Source organism: Apus apus, chromosome 2 (genome assembly GCF_020740795.1).
Source record: "Apus apus isolate bApuApu2 chromosome 2, bApuApu2.pri.cur, whole genome shotgun sequence".
Classification (NCBI taxonomy): Eukaryota; Metazoa; Chordata; class Aves; order Apodiformes; family Apodidae; genus Apus; species Apus apus.
The window spans coordinates 51,907,447-51,924,905 of record NC_067283.1 but is presented as its reverse complement, the minus strand read 5'-3'; the positions used below and the strand labels follow the sequence as shown (position 1 = coordinate 51,924,905).

Genomic DNA, 17,459 nt, shown 5'->3' with positions numbered 1-17,459 from the left:
GAGACTCCTGCATGTTAATGGAAGGTACAGGGATGTGGTGAGACTGGCAAGACAAATTCTGGAGCTGCAGAACAGATGTGCCAGCCTGCTTCCTGTTCAAGGCAGGAAAAACTTGGCTCTGTTTCCATTTGAAACAATTAAACAAAACAAAACAAAAAAAGTAGAGGGGGCAAGAAAAGCACTTGATGATCAGTGTGGCAAGTAGTCGTCTTCTGAAGAGTTTTCTCTTCTTTCATCATGCACGCAGAGGAAGACATTTGCTGCTTGTGTGAAAAGGTGTGCTGTGTTCCAGGTGGGATCTCACAGCCCCACAGCTCTGAAACCACTAGAAAAAAATAACTGTGCATTTTTCTCCTGCATTGTGGTTGCACACAGGGGAGGAAATGGCAACCTGAAAGGCTTGCTGTGAAGTTTAAAGCGGCATTCATCACAACAGCATGGTGACCTCTGTCCACACCTTCAGCCACTGCCTGTGCATTCTGGAGGACTTTAGCACATTACTGACTGGCTTTGTGGGCAGCCTGCTTAATTGGTGCTACTGCCGATTTAGAGCATGTCACTCTTGCTGTTTAGATTCAGCTTAGGATAAAGAAATCAGCTTTTCTTTTTTTTTTTTTCCTCACCCCTCCAGCAGCCTTTGTCAAGTCCTTTGGCCAAAACTAACAAATGTTTTGCCAAGTGATATTAAAGGCTTTGGTGGAAGCCGCGGTGACTTGGAGCGGATTGTCGTTGTTGTATTGCTCGCGTGTGTGTATGGCCACTTGACAGATGCATTTTGTTTTTTTTTTTCCCCAGTGCATAACCGAGTGAGCTAATGTTAAGGAAAAAAAGACACGGTGCTTCATGGCTAGATAAAGATTTTATTTTTTTTTCTGAGAGAGATATTTTTCTAGATCAATTACAGCAATTACTCTTTTCTGTTTTGTCAAGCATTTGGTAAGAGGTTTTTTCCAAGGTGTGAAATGATCCTAGGAAGCTTAATCTTTTTCCTCCTTTCTCCTTCCCCTCCTATTACTGTATGTATTTCTAGGGTTAGCCTTTATCTTCATCCTCCATCTCACAAGGCAAACTTGCACTGTTATTTCAGGCTGTGGTAAGAATCTGAGAAGCTGTCTCAGAGATTGAAGTGAGTCTTGTTCCAGTCGATATGAATTAGGTGTAACCACAGTCCCTATTCTCTTCTCCTCCATTTCCCCCTACCTCTAAATTAAGTGGCTTGTGCTGTGACAGTCCTGAAGTGATTTGCTTACATGGTCTGGCCTTGGACAGCTGCTGGGACTACCTTAGAAGTGAATCTGCTGGTTGCTGCACCTTTTTTTTTAATTACTGGAGTTGGTTTTGGAAGAATAACACTCGGTGAATTTTTGGGCTGAAGTGCTGTGCTGGGGACGGCTCAGGAGAGCCTGGGCTTCTGGGCTGCTTTTCTCAAACAAGCTGGTGGAACTTCTGTGTTTGTGTGAGAGTGGAGATCCACCTGGACCCTTGTGGTGCTCAGCTTCCTCTACCATTCTCGTGGAGGTCTTCTTCAGCCAGGAATAGTTGTAGCAATAACCTCATGGTTATTGGAGTTGCAGACTGGAAAGCTTTCAGGTACAGTATACAAGGTTAACTCCTGAAACAGAATGGAGTGGTGTGAAATGATATTGAATCCTTACCACTCACCAGGAGGAAATCAGCAAAATGTTCCCTCCTCTAAAAAACATAAATGTAGTGTCTGTTATGTATGAATCCATCTTCTACCTCTGTGCTTCTGCCTCTATTTTCAGGGCAGACGTTTGACCGTGGACCATTTTCTGGAAACTAAGGTCTCTGCATACCTGTTCCTGACCATCCAGGCCACTTAGCAAGCAGTCTCACTTGCATAAGCTTGTTGTCCTTGGTTGCCTATGTGCTGTTTTTGTTATCCTCCTCGGCCACTGGGAAGGGTTTATGCAACTTCAGCTGGTGATGATGTTTATTATATACTATCAGTATATAATACTGATACTGCCTGCCTGCAGTCTGTTTCTGAGCACTGAACTTCAAGCTGATGCAGTGGTTTTCATTCAGAAACTTGTAGTCCTTGTCAGCTAGGTCAAGTGGTATTTTATCTTACAGTTCAAAAGCACTCTCCCGTTTTTCATGTCTGCTTGAAATTGTGCGGTTAACCAAATTTACTTCATTTTCCTTTGGCTGAGAAACTTTCCTCTGAAAGATCTCTCAATTCCGCTTCTCTGTTGATCTCCAGATCCAGACCAGTCATTACCATGGACATCTCCATTTTCCTGCCTGCGTCCATAAATATCACAGCTCCTCAGTGCCATGACAGCTTGCAGCTGGTGAACTGCCTCAATGTCACAGCCTGCTTTCGCTTCAGTGGCAAGCGTGTGCCTGGAGAAATAGGTAAGGTACCTGCTAGCAGGTTGACCTGGAGTCGAAGGCTCCCTTTGGAGTCAGTAAAAGAGCTTCTATGTCAAATGAGTTGTTTCAAGGTGAGAAGGGCTATATGGTTCCAGAAAGTTGAAGTCTCTCTGGAATCTTTCTTGGGCATGTTTTTGCCTTCTGATGAGGCATATGTAACGCTGGGGCAGGTTCTTCCTCAGTGAAAGGAGGGAAGTGTGTCCTTGGGCTTACTGCAAGGACAAGAGAACACAGGAGCCACTGATGTTTTGTGAGTTCATATTCCCTGTTTACCTCTTGACAACACATTTCTGTATCCATATCCTCCATCAGTGCTATCTTGCTCCAGATTAATACTTTTGGAAAGTCTACAAGGGGATCTTGAAACAGAGCATTATTAATCTGGACTCTTACCAGACAGGAGCAAATCCTATTCTGTGCATCCGTTTACCTGTCTGTAAAATGATTATCAATAGCTCAGTATTTTACTCATGGCAAGAATATCTTCCAGGTTAGTTAGTCTCTGTAAAACAGGGAGTTTCTTGGATGACTGGAATTGTTTAAGGTGTGTAATTGTAATTGCACCTTGGCTGCATTAAAATATTACTCATGTGTTTTACATCCTGATGTTTACAAGTCTTTAAATAATGTGTGATGTCATATGGGATAGATAAAGCATTTCTAAAGATTGTAAAATCTGGGTTTACCTAGTTCAGCCATTATGTTTTTACCTTCACCATGGTTTAGGAATGACAGAGGACTTGCAGAATCACAGAATCAACATGGTTGGAAAGGACTTCTGAGATCACTGAGTCCAACCATCAACATAAAAAAGCCCCAAACAAACACAAACAACCACATTCCACCAAAAAACACCCACAAAAAACTCCACAACCTTGGCCACTAGAGCTTGCCCTGAAGTGCCGCATCTACATGTTTCTTAAAACCTCCAAGGATGGTGACTCAACCATCTCCCTGGGCAGGCTGTTCCAGTGCCTGACCACCCTTTCAGTGAAGAAATTCTTCCTCATATCCAATCTAAACCTCCCCTGCTGCAACTTCAGGCCATTTCCTCTGGTCCTGTTGTTATTCACTTGGGAGAAGAGGCCAACACCTCCCTACACCTACTTTCAGGCAGTCGTAGAGGGGAATGAGGTCTCCCCTCAGCCTCCTCTTCTTCAAACTAAACATCCCCAGTTCCCTCAGATGCTCCTTCTATGACTTATTCTCTAGAGCCTTCACAAGCTTGGTAGCTCTCCTCTGGACACACTCCAGCACCTCAATGTCCTTCCTGTAGTGAGAGGACCAGAACTGAATGCAGACTCAAGCTACGACCTCACCAATGCTGAGTAGAGGCACATGATCACCTTCCTTCTCCTGCTGGCCACACTGTTACTGATGCTATTGGCCTTTGTGGCCACCTGGGCACACTGCTGGCTCATGTTCATCTGGCTGTCAACCATCACCCCCAGGTCCTTTTCTGCTGGGCAGCTTTCCAGCCACTCTTCCCCAAGTCTGTAGTGTTGCTTGGGCTTGTGACCAAAATGCAGGACCTGCAACTTGGCCTTATTGAACCTCACACAACTGGCCTCAGCCCATCAATCCAGCCTGTCCAGGTCCCTCTGCAGAGCCTTCCTACCTTCAAGCAGATCAACACTCCCACCCAATTTGGTGTCATCTGCAAACGTAATGAGGGTGCACTCAATCCCCTCATCCAGATAATTGATAAAGATACTGAACAAGACTGGCCCCAAAACTGAACACCGTGAGGGACACCACTGGTGACCTGCCACCAACTAGATTTGACCCCATTTAGCACAACTTTCTTAGTCTGGTCATCCAGCCACTTTTTTACCCAGTGAAGAGTACACTTGTCTATGCCATGATTGGCCAGATTCTCCAGAAGTTTGAGACCGTGTCAAAGGCCTTACCAAAGTCCAGGTAGACAACATCCAGAGCCTTTCCCTCATTCAAAAGGTGGGTCACACAGTCATAGAAAGAGATCAGGTTGGTCAAGCAAGACTTCTCTTTCATAAACCTATGCTGGCTGGCCCTGATCCCCTGGCTGCCCTGCACTTTCCGTGCGAGCTCACTCAAGATGAGCCTGTCCATGATCTTTCCCATTACCAAGGTCAGGCTGACAGGCCTGTAGTTCCCTGAATCCTCCTTCCAGCCCTTCCTGTAGATAGGCATCACATTAGCCAACGTCCAGTCATCTGGAGCCTTCTCTGTTGACCAGCATTGTTGATAAACGATGGAGAGAGGCTTAGCCAGCTCCCCCACCGTCTCCCTCAGGACTCTTGGCTGGATCCCACCCAGCCCCATCGACCTGCACACACTGCAGTGTGCTCCTCAGGGAAAACACCCCAGCCTTGCAGCGTGCTGCATCTCTACAAGTGGGACTGGTGAGGAACTGTCATTCAGATGGAATGACAACTACAAGCTGCTCATTGAAGTTGCTCTCTGCAGCTTGTCACTTTGTCGCCTCAACAGCACAAAAAATTGGAGTTTCTAAATTTAGGATTCCTCTGGATTCTGAAATACTGGTGCAAGTGAAACTTCAGTTTCCAATTTTGCACTTTTTCCTTCCCTTGTAAATGATGAATCTCAGCAGACAAATGCTTGCTACTCTGTCACTTAAGAAAACACTTATCTTCCAGTGCTCCAGGTGTGTTAATTCCTTTCTGAAAATCATGGAATGGATTTTCTGAATTTCTGGGGTTAGTGTTTAAAATTTTTCATTTGCTTTAATCTCCAGACTCTGGACCTGTGGCTGAGAAGTGAGCTGCCTTTTTTCACAGTCTAAATACTTTTTCCCCTTGCTTGCAAAAGACCTGTCTTCCTGCTTCATCATGTCTTCTAAGAGCCAGCTGAATTCCTCTGTGTTGTCATACAAACTGTACTCAAGATGATTTATTGTGGTGAAAGCACATGTGCAGCTTCTTTGGCGAGTAACATCCATCTCATTACAATGAATTTTTTTGCTATTAAGTAGATGATTATAAAACTTCCAACCATTGTCCTTTTATACAATGCTTCTAGCAAAGTGATTTGTCTTGAAAACATTTCAGCCAGAACTATCTGCCTTTATAAAAGCCCTTTGGGATATGATTTGGATAAAATGTTGCAAATAAGCTTTCAGTTTGTAATCTAACAGCCCATTTTAATTGTATTGTGGTTGAAGAGTATCAGTTAACAAAGGGTGGAACAATTAATGGAAATATTGCAATGGTTCCTCTTCTCATTGTTAAATGTGGGGGAAAAAAACAGAATATCCCTGTGAGTACATTGTTGTCCAGTTCATACTCTGAAAGGCATATGGAGGTGTTAAAATGCTATGTCAAAATTCCTTGGCTAGAAGTGTTGAGATCATCTCCACTTTGGATGTCCAGAGGCAGTCTGTTAATTTGGGTAGTGAGAACACAATGCTCACCAGGAACACCGCTCCCCTAAGGCTTGTCGGCGTGGATGCTCTAGACAGCTGGGGGTTCCTCTTGCTTTTGGGCAGCTGCAGTTGGTCACCTACTACATGATGTTTAGAAAATCAAGCTGAAGATACAGACAGCATTCCTCTGTGGCAAATGTGTGTATTCAATGCTTACTTGAGTATATGGTTATATCATTAACTAGCATGTGAAGGAAAGCTGTCTTTACCTAACATGCTCCACATATGCATATAAACGTTCCCCACTCTCTTTTTCTTTTTTTCTTTATTTTTTTTTTCCTAGTTGTAGTTGCAATACTACTGGTCATATAACAGCCATTTGAGGATCTGTGTTTATTGGTACTGCTTGATACTGCCAATGACAGTATAATTCCCATCCATTTTGTGGATACTATTTGCAGACTATGGTCTTTAGAAGTATGAATTTATTGCTGGAATGGTTTTATTTGAGCAAAGAGCCATGCCCAATTGAAGCATGTGCTCTGCACTCTGTGCCAGGCATTGTCTGACCCTTTACTCTGCCTCCGTGCTTGCTGGGAAGCTGAGCATCTAGTCGTATGACCCCCGACAGAGACAGCCTCTGGTACATCTTTGATGTGTGAGAAATGTGGCATTTTAAGTTTTCAGGCTTTCACCTCAGAATATCACTCAGGCTGTTCCTCCCTCACTTGAGGGGCCATTGCTTTGTTTCCCCTGGGGTCTCTGTATCTGCAGGAACAGCAGGGATGAGAGAAAGGCTATTCCTAGCCTGGGTGAGCAGGCTTCAGCCTGTTCAAATTGTGCACTTCTGGGTGACCAAGACAAGAAAGGAGAGGCTGCTGGCATCCCTGTACATCAAGCGCTGTTACTGTATTCATCTCTGCAGGAGAATGGAAACAAACTTCTGCCCACAGTCTAGATAATCTCCTCTGCAATAATAACAGCAATTTTAACAGTGCCAGTTTGAGAATTAGATGAATTTTAGTGGCAATGAAAAGGAATAGTTTTAGGCATTTGGCTACAGGCAGACAGATGTGTTAGAAACTGCTTCAAATTTTCTGCTGTACTCTTCACTTCTGATGTCCATTATTTGTGTGTTGATCCATTTCTAGGGTAGTCCTCACATCCCAAATACTGTTGCCTGAAAGACAGGTTTAGTGTGGTGTAATAAGTGGGTTGATATTTTCACTGTGTTCGAATATAGAATCATAGAATGGTTTGGGCTGTAAAGCACTTCAAAGATCATCTAGTTCCAACCCCCTTGCTATCGGCAGGGACACCTACTTGACCAAGTTTCTCAAAGCCCCATCCAGCATGGCCTCAAACACTTCCAGGGATGGGGCATCCACAACCTCCCTGGGCTACCTGTTCCAATGTCTCATCACCCTCACACTAAAGAATTTCTTCCTAATGTCTAGTCTAAATCTACCCTGGTCCAGTTTAAAGCCATTATCCCTTGTCCTATCACTACCTGACATTGTGAAAAGTCCCTCTTCAGATTTCTTATAGGCTCCCTTCACGTATTGGAAGGCTGTAATAAGGTCCCCCTGGAGCCTTCTCTTCTCCAGGCTGAACAACACCAGTTTTCTCGGACTATATTCATAGGAGAAGAGCTCCAGTTCTCTGGTCATCTTTGTGACTCTCCTGTGAACTTACTCCAAGTGCTCCATTTCCATCTTGTGTTGGGAGCTCCAGAACTGAAAAATATAGTCTAGATGGGGTCTCACAAGAGCAGAGTAAAGGGGGAGAATCATGTTGAGGTTTTCATCAGCCAACACCCCCAAGTCCTTCTCATGGCTGTTCCCAATCCATTCTCTGCCCAACATGGAGTTATGTGACCCAGGTTCAGGACCTTGCACTTGGCCTTATTGAACTTCATGACAATTGCATGGGCCCACCTCTGGATGGCACCCCTCCCTCCAGCGTGTCGACTTCACCACACAGCTTGGTGGTGTCAGCAAACTTCTTGAGGGTCCACTCAATTCCACTGTCCGTGTTCATCAACAAAGATGTTAAATAGCACCAACCCCAGTACCGACCCTTGAGGAATGCCGCTTGTCACTTGTCTCCATTTGGACACTGAGCCGTTGGCCACTACTTTGTAAGCATGACTAGCTAGCCAATTCCTTATCCACCGAGTGGTCCATCCATTGAATCTATATCTTTCTAATTTATAGACCAGGATGTCATGAGGGACAGTGACAAATACTTTGCACAAGTCCAGGTAGGTGACATCTAGGACTGAAGAAACAGGCCTGATCCAAAACCTTACGAAGGTGAACATTGTTCTTATCTGGGTCCTTCTGTAGTTGAGTGCAGGAGAGTTATTTCTGTCTGTCTCTTGTTTTTACAGTCTGTTTGGATGGAGGCCTGACTCAGTGCTACCCTTTGAATGCCTCAGAAGCAGGGATGCTGTAGGGATGTGTTGTTCAGTGTATGCGTGGAGCTGTGAGGATGGCTTCCCCCTTGGAAGCTAGGGACAACACTGTGAAAAAGGTTTTGTAAGTTTGAAGTAAGGGGGAAAAGAAAGCTTTTTGGAACAGGATGGGGGGAATTTTGTGTGTGTGTTGTCATTTGTGAGGCAATTGTTTTGAATGCTTTTGTTACTTAAGAATTTTCTTTGCAAGCAAAGTTTATGAATAATTTTATTGTAATTACTGGTAGAGAAGTAATTCCTTTTCCAATGGATTAAAAAAATTACTTAGTAAGTAAGTTCTTAATTTTCCCCAATTAGCACCTCCCTCATGCCCCATGGATCAGTACTATAGCTAGTAGTTAAACAAGCGCTTATGGATGTGCTTATTCGTGCTGATCATTTTGCCGTCTCCTTTTTGTGTGCTCTAGCATCATTTCAGTGGGTGACAAAGGGATGAACTGGGTAACTCCCCCATTAGAACAGCCAGCTTTGATTCCTTTTTTAGTTCATGGGATACCACTGCTCAGTTTCAATCCCTCCTCACTCCTCTCTGCTTCAGGGCTGCTCTCAGCCCTGTGAGGGGACAGCTGTTGCATTGTATGTGTCACTTAGGAGGAAAATCCATTATAAAATACCTGCTGCCATTTACTTGGTGCATCTGTTATTGGCTGGAGTAACTCATCTGTTCGTCTTGCAGACATGACCAAAAATTTCTCAGAGGGTGCTGTTATTGAGGCCTTTAAGTATCAACCGTTAGTTACGGAAAAGGTGTAGTCATTAGGAAAATCAGGCCCTTCATTTCAGCTCATCAAATCCACGCCAGAGTTTTATTTTGATTGTGTGAAGTTGGATGGGCAGATCCCCAGAAACATTTCTAACCAGACGTGCTTAAAGCTGCTGGACAAATATTTGAAGGCATTACCTGCAAGAGTTAATTTGCTAGTGAAAACTTGCCTCTGGATCTCCTACTAGAGTGAGCAGGAGGAACTTACACCAGCAGCAGTGCTAAGTTTGGCCAGTTATCTCCCCGTGCTGGTTGCAATGCTGGAAGCAATGAAGCTGAGGAAAAAAAACAAAACACCTTACTCATGATATTTCAGTTTTTCCACTGATGTGACATCATTGGATATAACATAGAAACAAGTTGTCAAAATAAAGGGGAGGCGGCTGGGAGGATGGGAACTATGCTGCTTGATTGAAAACATCCACTGCTGTTTCAGAGAGACAGTAGCTGGGAACATTTTGTGTGGAGGCCTGGTACAGGGCTTGCATTGGGATGCATCTCAATGCCTGTAGCAAGCAATTGTTCAGTGTCAGTAATACTCTGTGCTTCCTTCAGAGAGCCTCCGAGCCTCCCCAGGGGCCCCTGCAAGCTCTGCAGCCCTGGCTCCCTTTGGTGCTCCTCTTTTGAAGAGGGTCATGTTTCCCCACAAAGCTTTTTGCCTCTGCCCCTGCAGGGCCTGGGTTTGCTAGTAGGTTTTCTTATCTTTGTTCTTGGGACGCCAGTGAAGATCTCAGCATGGGTGAATGCATTTGAGATCTTGAAAGCAGAAGGGAGACAACTGGACGTGGGATGTGCACACTTTAAAAAAGAAAAATAAATGTTAAGGAGGCTGCTGGGATTTTAAACAGGCTCAGTTCTGTGTTTCTGTTTAGGTGGTGCTCTTCAGTGGGACTGAGCAAACACCATTTCAAGGAGAGTTTTTGATGCTGAGCTTGTTAGAGTTTGAAACACATTCAAGGCATTATCCTTCTAAGCAAGTTATTCAGCCAAAAGCAAGCAAAAAAAAGTTCAGGTGCAGCTTTGTGATGGTAGTTAGTCTGATTCCTCAGCAGTGGCTTTTCTTACTACATAGGGTATGTCTCTACTTGCTCTCCATTAACTTGTGAGTGACCTTTTCATCAGATTGCAAGAAACTGCAAATGGAAGTGAGGCCAGTTTGAATTATATGAATTGTGCATGTTCACAGAAACTTTTGCACCAAGTTTTACAGTATCATTAAATATGTGCTTCAAAGTAGTGAAATTTTGATGGAGAAATTATTGGAGCTGGGGGCAGCAGTCTTACTAGAAAGATTAAGATTTTAATTGATTAAAAAAACCTCACCATCACAAAACCAAATAAAACCACAGCAAAACTCAGCAAAGACCCCATTCTGAAATTTGGTAAGACCTCAGTCCAAAAATGTGTCACATTTACATTGATTGTTTATAAAATTCAGGCTTAAAAAGAAATTTACGTGTATGGGGAGCATATTATCTGGCATCAATCATTTAGGACTTATAACATAAAGAAAAGCCAAAGCAATAATTTGACAAGCATCCTACATATGTAACAAATCAGCACAGGAGCTGGTACTGGCTGTTGTTTATGAAGATCAACTACTTAAGCCATTTATAGTGAACCAATCTCATGTTAATCCCTTTATTGCCTTGATAACAGCTGAAATCCATACAGGCTGTGATCTGTGATGGAGGATCTAACCAGCCGTTGTTTCTGTTGTTTGGAGGCAGAAGCAGAACAAGTGTTCATGCTTCTGTTGCAGTTGCATTGCTCCTGATGTTGCTTTTACCAAAAAAGAAAGGTATAGGCAGCTTGGATTATTCAATCATTGTACAGCTACTTCAGGTAATAAACAAGTTTTCTTTTGGTCTCAGATACATCCAGTCACAAACTAACTGATTGTGTTAAACTGCCTATCCTTTAGAACAGCAGGAAACAAGATTTACAGAGAAATAGCTCATTAGTCTCTGGGTACATCTTCTATAATCCATCAGGGTTGTGTAACATCTAAGAGGGAAATACTGAATGCAAGGCATTGACCTCTAGTTAATGTCTAAAGGCTAAAATGACTGCAAATCAACAAAAGTAACTAGTCAGGAAATCCCACATCCTGGTTGACATTTACATGGTTTGTGCTGTTCTAGAAGGAAAACAAACGAGGAGGCTGCTGTTGTTATTTGTGTTGTGGTTTTGCTTTTTCTGTTAGCAACTTAGTTTAAGCATCTCTTGTTTCTTTTTTTTTTTTTTAATTAAGTGTGTGTATTTTTACACATCATTTCCTACGGGAAAGGATGGGCTGGGGAACGTAGTGACACAAAACCTGCGAGAACATCAGTAATTGGATTTGATTTCGTGCAGCAACAGGAAACTTGGTGATTGAGGGCTGGCAAAGGGCTGACCTTTCTTCAAGCACGCATGTCCTGGGGGCAACAGGATCTATTGATAAGTGGCTAAAAAATAGCTATTGTTCACTGACATCCTTTGCTTTCTTCTTCTTCCTTTTTAAAACAGGTTTGAATTATAACTTGACTGCTGATGTGGCAAAGAAGGAAAAGAGCCAGCAACCCAGAGTTTACTTTGTGACTTCTGGAGAGACTGTGGGGCAGATCACAGAGAAGTTACAACTGTCATACAAGCAGGAAAAATGCGAGCATTACTTAGCCTATGTCAAGGTCAGTTCATTCCTGTCCTTACTTATGTTGGTCTCACTGCAATTCTACTTTTTTTTTTTTTTTAATTTTTTATACTCAACCAATTAAAATGATTCTGTTTGGCTTCAGATGGTCATTATTTTCTTGACAGGTGACTTCTTCCTTGGCATAATTTGTCAGTCTGAGCACCATTGAGCCTTCAAGACCTGGTGCCAGGAATGTGTATTTTATTTACTTTTGATCAGGCACATTCGTTAAGGGGCTTCTTTCTTCTTTTCCTTGGATTGTTGCTACACTTGTTGTACTCAAAATAGGGAGGTGAAGTTTTGTTTTGGCAGGAGCAGCAGGTTTAGTGTGTTTAGTTTTGTGTAAGGTCTGACGGCACAAGGGGCTGGTGATGCAATCCACGTGGGAATGGCAAGATAACATGGGGTCCATCCTGAAGCAGTTGGACGCTGGAGTTTGAAGAGCAATCTGGATTTCATCAGAGTTAAAAAATAGCAGTGGGGTAACTTAATTTCACATGTGTCATGGTCCTGGGGATACAGAAAGTGCTTTCCAGACTTGCTAGGACAGAGAGAGGGTCTGTTCTTCCTGTGATAAGCTCTTCATCCAGGGTCTGCTAGGACTGTAGTTATTTTATCTTGGCAAAAGGGCCATTCTTGTTTGTAAAGTGAGCATAATAGTTTTCATCTCAGCTGAGAAATGTATAGAATGGATTTAAACATTTTATGGGAAGAAGATTTATGTTTTAAACTGTGTATGTCTCACCAGCACTAACCTGGATTACCAGTCTAGAGGGCAGTTTGAGGCAATATGGTTGTGTGGCTGAGTTGTGTATCTTCCTTACTGAGGGACATATTCCCATAGTATGATCTAAATTCAGTGGGTATTGCTTGGCACTCTCTTGTTTTGAGAATCTAGCAGGCCCAGACATCCCTAACTGTATAAACTTTTCCAGGAAGCTTCTTTGTACCTAAAAACTGTGAGAATGGGAGATAAAATTCATCCTTTGGCTTTATCAACACTTTGTGTGTGGCTGTTGAGAGAAAATAAAACAAATAAAGGGACCATCAAGGAGGAAATGCTGTCCTGTTAAGTTGTGTTGGTCTCTGGGAAGAGACTAGATGGTCTCTGGGAAGAGACTAGATGTCTTCTGTGGTTTTGTTTGTTTGTTTGTTTGTCTTTGAAACCACCTATACTTCCAGTTGTGGAAAAGCTCATGAAAACAAATGTAGACATATGAGATTACCATTACTTAGAAAACGTGGTGGTGAGTTTACTAATTCTGGTCTTTCTCAAATGAACACATCTGATTAGGCTTTAATGTCTTGAGATCCGATGAAAAGGAGCATGTCCCTTTCTATCTAACCCAGTAATGATTTTTCACACTAGTCTTGTAGGTTTTGGGTACTCCACAGCATTTGTTAAAGGACTACAAATGTCCAGGAAACTATTTTATTTATTGTAGCCTGTCTAGTTGATGTTGGGAATGCAAAGGGAAGAACTATTTTTCTGGAGAATTCCTGGGAAATTTAACTTATAGGCAGGAGAAAGATTTCAACATGTTTAAAATTACCAACAACTTAAAGCAAAGCAGCTGGTTAACAAACAAGGCTGCTGACTTTATATATGATACAAGCAGCTATTTTTCACAGTTGGAAGAATAGCAGGAAGTGTCATTGGTTCGTGTAAGGGAGAATGCAAAATAGTGGGGGAAGATAATCCCTGTGCTTTCATGGGAAAGGTGATATGATCCACAAGGCTACATGGCATTAGAAACATCAAAGAGAGCCCTGCAGACTCTGGAGGAGTGGAAATGGGGTCATGATCTTTCACTGCTATCCTTAGGTAACAGCTAGTTAAACAAAAACAAACCCCCTGAAAAACAGAAAAACACCCCAAACTCCTACCGGCAATCTTGATTGCATAGTTTTGTGATGGAATGGGTGATAAAAGATGTGGGCTTAAAATCTATTAAGTATTTCACTTATGCTTGCCCCTTTACCTTTATTTTTACTGTATGCCTGAGGAATTCACCTCCATGGCACATTGGGTTGTTTGTAGTTGGATCCTTAATCTGTGCACTTCATTGTTCATTTGAATCCCTGGTGACAAATAGATTTATGTGGTAACATGAATACATCAGTTCTGGACTGCCTGTGATCGAGGATAGAGAAGCTGTTTGGACTTAAGCGTGACCTCATGTTTTAGCTTGGCAAACCCTAAAACCCTACTAGGTAAACAAGGTTCACAGCAGAGCTCTGTAGGCTACATTTGTTAAATGAAAGCCTGTGGCAGGTCTTGCTGGATCACGTTGTCTTACCGACAAGTTGTACTATGTTGGAGACATAAGCCAAAAGGACTGAGAAAAGTCATGTTAAAACTAAATATATACAAGCTTGCTGCAGTTTTTTTCTGACAGATTTGGTCTCAAGAGACCCAAATGAAACTGAGCACTGAAAAAGTTTCAGGTTGCAAAGAAACTGACAGAGATAATGAAATTGTTTTGCAGTTGATAAGTATCAACATTTTGAGCTTGACTCCTTTTCTATTTGTGGTCCCCTCTCAGGACAGGAGCTACTGTTCTTATTGCTGCTGATGAATTTGAATATTAAAGTCTTTCCTCCTAAAAGCATGACTGAGAAAAAGGATCTCAGAAGGTCTGTAGTATACCTGCAGCTCAAAACTTGATCTTGTGCAATGCAGGCTACTGCATTATATTTCAAATTACTAGAATTATGGTAATTTATGAGAAAATGTATTTTTCTGGTTGAGAACAGGGAAAGAAATGGAAATACTTTGGGACTTGAAAATGCTTTGTGTAGTTGTGTACTGCATCTGAGGAAAGATGCAGTTTTCTTATTCTTTTTCTTTATTCCCCCCTACCTCCTGCTCTGCTCTCCACTGGAACCTGCTTGAAACCTTAGAAACCTTAATTCTTTAGTATACCTGGACAATTTTTCCAATACTTGCAGTGCCTCAGCTGTCATCTGCAAAAGTTGCATTCATTTTAATTTAAACAATCTTTCAATGTTTGACCGATACTTTCAATAGAAAATGAACAGCTGGTGCAAGTGGCCATTCATTGAAAAATTGAGGAGCATTGCTTGGTGTTCTTATGTCGGTGCATAGCTGATTCCCTGCTGTCTCCTGGGAGGTCCTCTGCTGCTGGACAGTTCCTTTTCTGGAACATGTTGGTGCTGCCAGTTTCCCTCCACAGTGGTGAAACTAGTAACAGGAAATGAATATGTTATGTGATAACCTTTTGTCAATTTTGCTGGAGAAAAATGAAGGAAAAGTCTAAATCTGATTAACTTTTTTTGTTTTAATGTTGGTTTTGGGTTGGTGGGTTTTTTTTGTTTTCTGTTTGGTTTTCTGGGTGGTTTTTTTTTTGGTAGAAGAACTGGCAAGCATAAACGTGAGAAAATGGAATGTTTTACAAAGAGGAGAAGGAGCAGAGGTGCAGAAGTATGGGTAAAACCAGAAAAGATTAAGAAAATAAATTGGAGGCTTTACAAGTGTCTTCTTAATTGTAATATCTGGGCTTGCAGCTGAAATGTAATGTTTTCTCTGGGGAACTGTATTTGTTGGATCGTGCTCAGAAGACTTGAGCAGTGTGTTTAAGACGTGCTGTGATTGGGGCATCAGGTCTGAGAAAACATTGTTTCCTGTTTCCAGTAACTGCTCTGGTTGTTTATTGCTTATGTGTGCTCCGCTGACATTTAGAATAGATCTGCCTGTGGATAGGACAAGAGAATTTGACGCACAACAGAAAGGACATCGCTGCTGCAGATCTATGCAGAGTCAAATCTTGTCTTCCTTGGCTTATCACAAAGCTGCAATGATGATGATGATGGCGAAAGCCCCTTGTACAGTTACTGTATTTATTAGGGAAACGCTGTCTGTTGTCTTACCCCACAATGGGCCAGCCAGCTGGGCTGCCCATTGCTACCAGTCACTGCTGTCTGTGTGCAGAGTGAACGTTGTAATAGCTTCAAACACCATCAGCAATCCTGGCACATGATTGAACCGGACACAGCATTTATATTTTCCAGAGATCTTTATCTTGGTGACTGTCTGGTTGCTTTAAGCAGTCTCATGTTGCTCATTGTATTCTTATTGCATCCAGTTGTAGGTCACAGGGAGGATGGGGGCTGAGAAGTAGCAGAGGAGCGGTAATACCAAAGGCTTTTCATAATGGTGTGTAGGTGAGGAGCTCATGTTGTGTTTGTACAGGCAGGTTTGGAATAAAATGCCACTTTTTCAGCAGAAACTGTACAGCTATGTCTTATTCACTGCTGAATTCTGTAGTCAAATTTTGCCTTTTTATGTTTCTGGCCTTTGTCTGCCATGCATCACTGTTACCTTGGGTCTCTAAAGATACTCAGGGCTGCTGATCTCACACAACTTCATCTTTAGTGCTCTCCAACTTCAGTCACAGTTTGTGGTTGTGATTTTTTATTATTTTTTTTCTTCTTCTATAGCTGTTTCATCTCATCTGAGGAGGATGTGTGTGTTAAGGTATTTTTATCATAGAAATATTTTTTTCTAGAGTCTGGGTAGCAGAACATTTGGTCACACCATCATATGTGATGTAGAGATGATATTATTTTGATAATTTGCAATATGCACTTTATTCTGAAAGCTGTATGCCTGTGAATTAGCATCTCTGTGTTAAGGTTTGGCTGGTGGTGTTACAGGATATAGAGAGACAGAGACACTCAAAGACTTATTTTGAAGATTTGAGTTTTGTTGTTTTTTTGGTTGTGTTGGTTTTTTTGTTTGTTTTCTTTGTTTTTTTCTGGGGGAGAGGGTGGTTTCTCTCCTACTGTCAGCAGAGAATTTTTTGGAGAAAGGGTTTATCTGCAAAGCTTTTTGCTGAAGCACTTCAAGGAGGTTTCGTGGCTCCAGGTTGAGCCTGATTGCTCACATTTGGTGAGGCTTTTCCTGGGATGCTGATACTGCAACTGATGGATTGTGTATTGGACATATATGATAACCACTGCATTGAGGAAGAAGAGGTGAAAACTAGGTGAGCACAGATCCTCTTGGTAGTGAACCCTCTAGTCCTGCTCACCTCTTCCTGGGAGAGGAGAGAAATCAGAGCAAGTCAGGGGATAACACTTGAACCAGAGACTGCTTTCACAGCAGCAACAGCTATGAAGACTTAGTCACAGTTATCTAGAATTTCACAGAATTTGGACCACAAAAAGTGCTGACCTGTTCCAGCCTGCAGCAGGAAGTTTATTGTCGCTGCAAGAAAGAAAAAAGCTGCTGTGTAGTTTTGCCAGGAATGATGACTGCAGTGAGATGCAGTGCTAAGACCAAAAGCGGAGTTGATATCTTTGGGTTTGTTTCTTTTTCTTGCTTTGCATAGTTGGGATTTTTTTAGTCTTTTTGCTGAGCCAATTGGAGAAACTGTCAGGTCAGCCAGATGCAGTCATAGCATATGTAAATTCTTAAAAGGCTATGGGACAGGTTGGGTGATCAGGAAGCACAAAGAGGTTTATTTACAGAAGCCTAAGCCCTGTAACAATTCTGCTTTCCAAAAGTGCGCAAAGCATACTTATCATCTGTTAGCACAGCCTGCCCTCCCCTCCAGCGGAGCAAAACAAATACAGTCTTAGCAAAATAAATACAGTGGGTTTTATTGCCTTACTCTGTTGTAAAGCAATCAGCCCTCTCCTTTTGGATACACACTGTCTGGCACTATATAGAGCTGGTGTGTCACCTTGAGAGGGAAGCCTGGAAGAAGAGAGGCTGCATTTTTTTCCTGAATAGCTCATATGGGCAAGGGAAGAA

The 17,459-nt window shown here is 42.4% G+C and overlaps 1 protein-coding gene across 2 annotated transcripts in view; it reads left to right on the top strand.

Moving 5' to 3' along the window:
- The window catches only part of ITGA9 (integrin subunit alpha 9), a 226,490-nt gene that overhangs the window by 42,265 nt on the left and 166,766 nt on the right, over positions 1-17,459 (top strand). For both annotated transcript variants that reach the window (XM_051611862.1, XM_051611861.1), the window contains exons 14-15: positions 2,228-2,382; positions 11,515-11,675. In XM_051611862.1, coding sequence (XP_051467822.1) covers positions 2,228-2,382; positions 11,515-11,675 — 316 coding nt within the window. The remainder of the gene's footprint in view (positions 1-2,227; positions 2,383-11,514; positions 11,676-17,459) is intronic.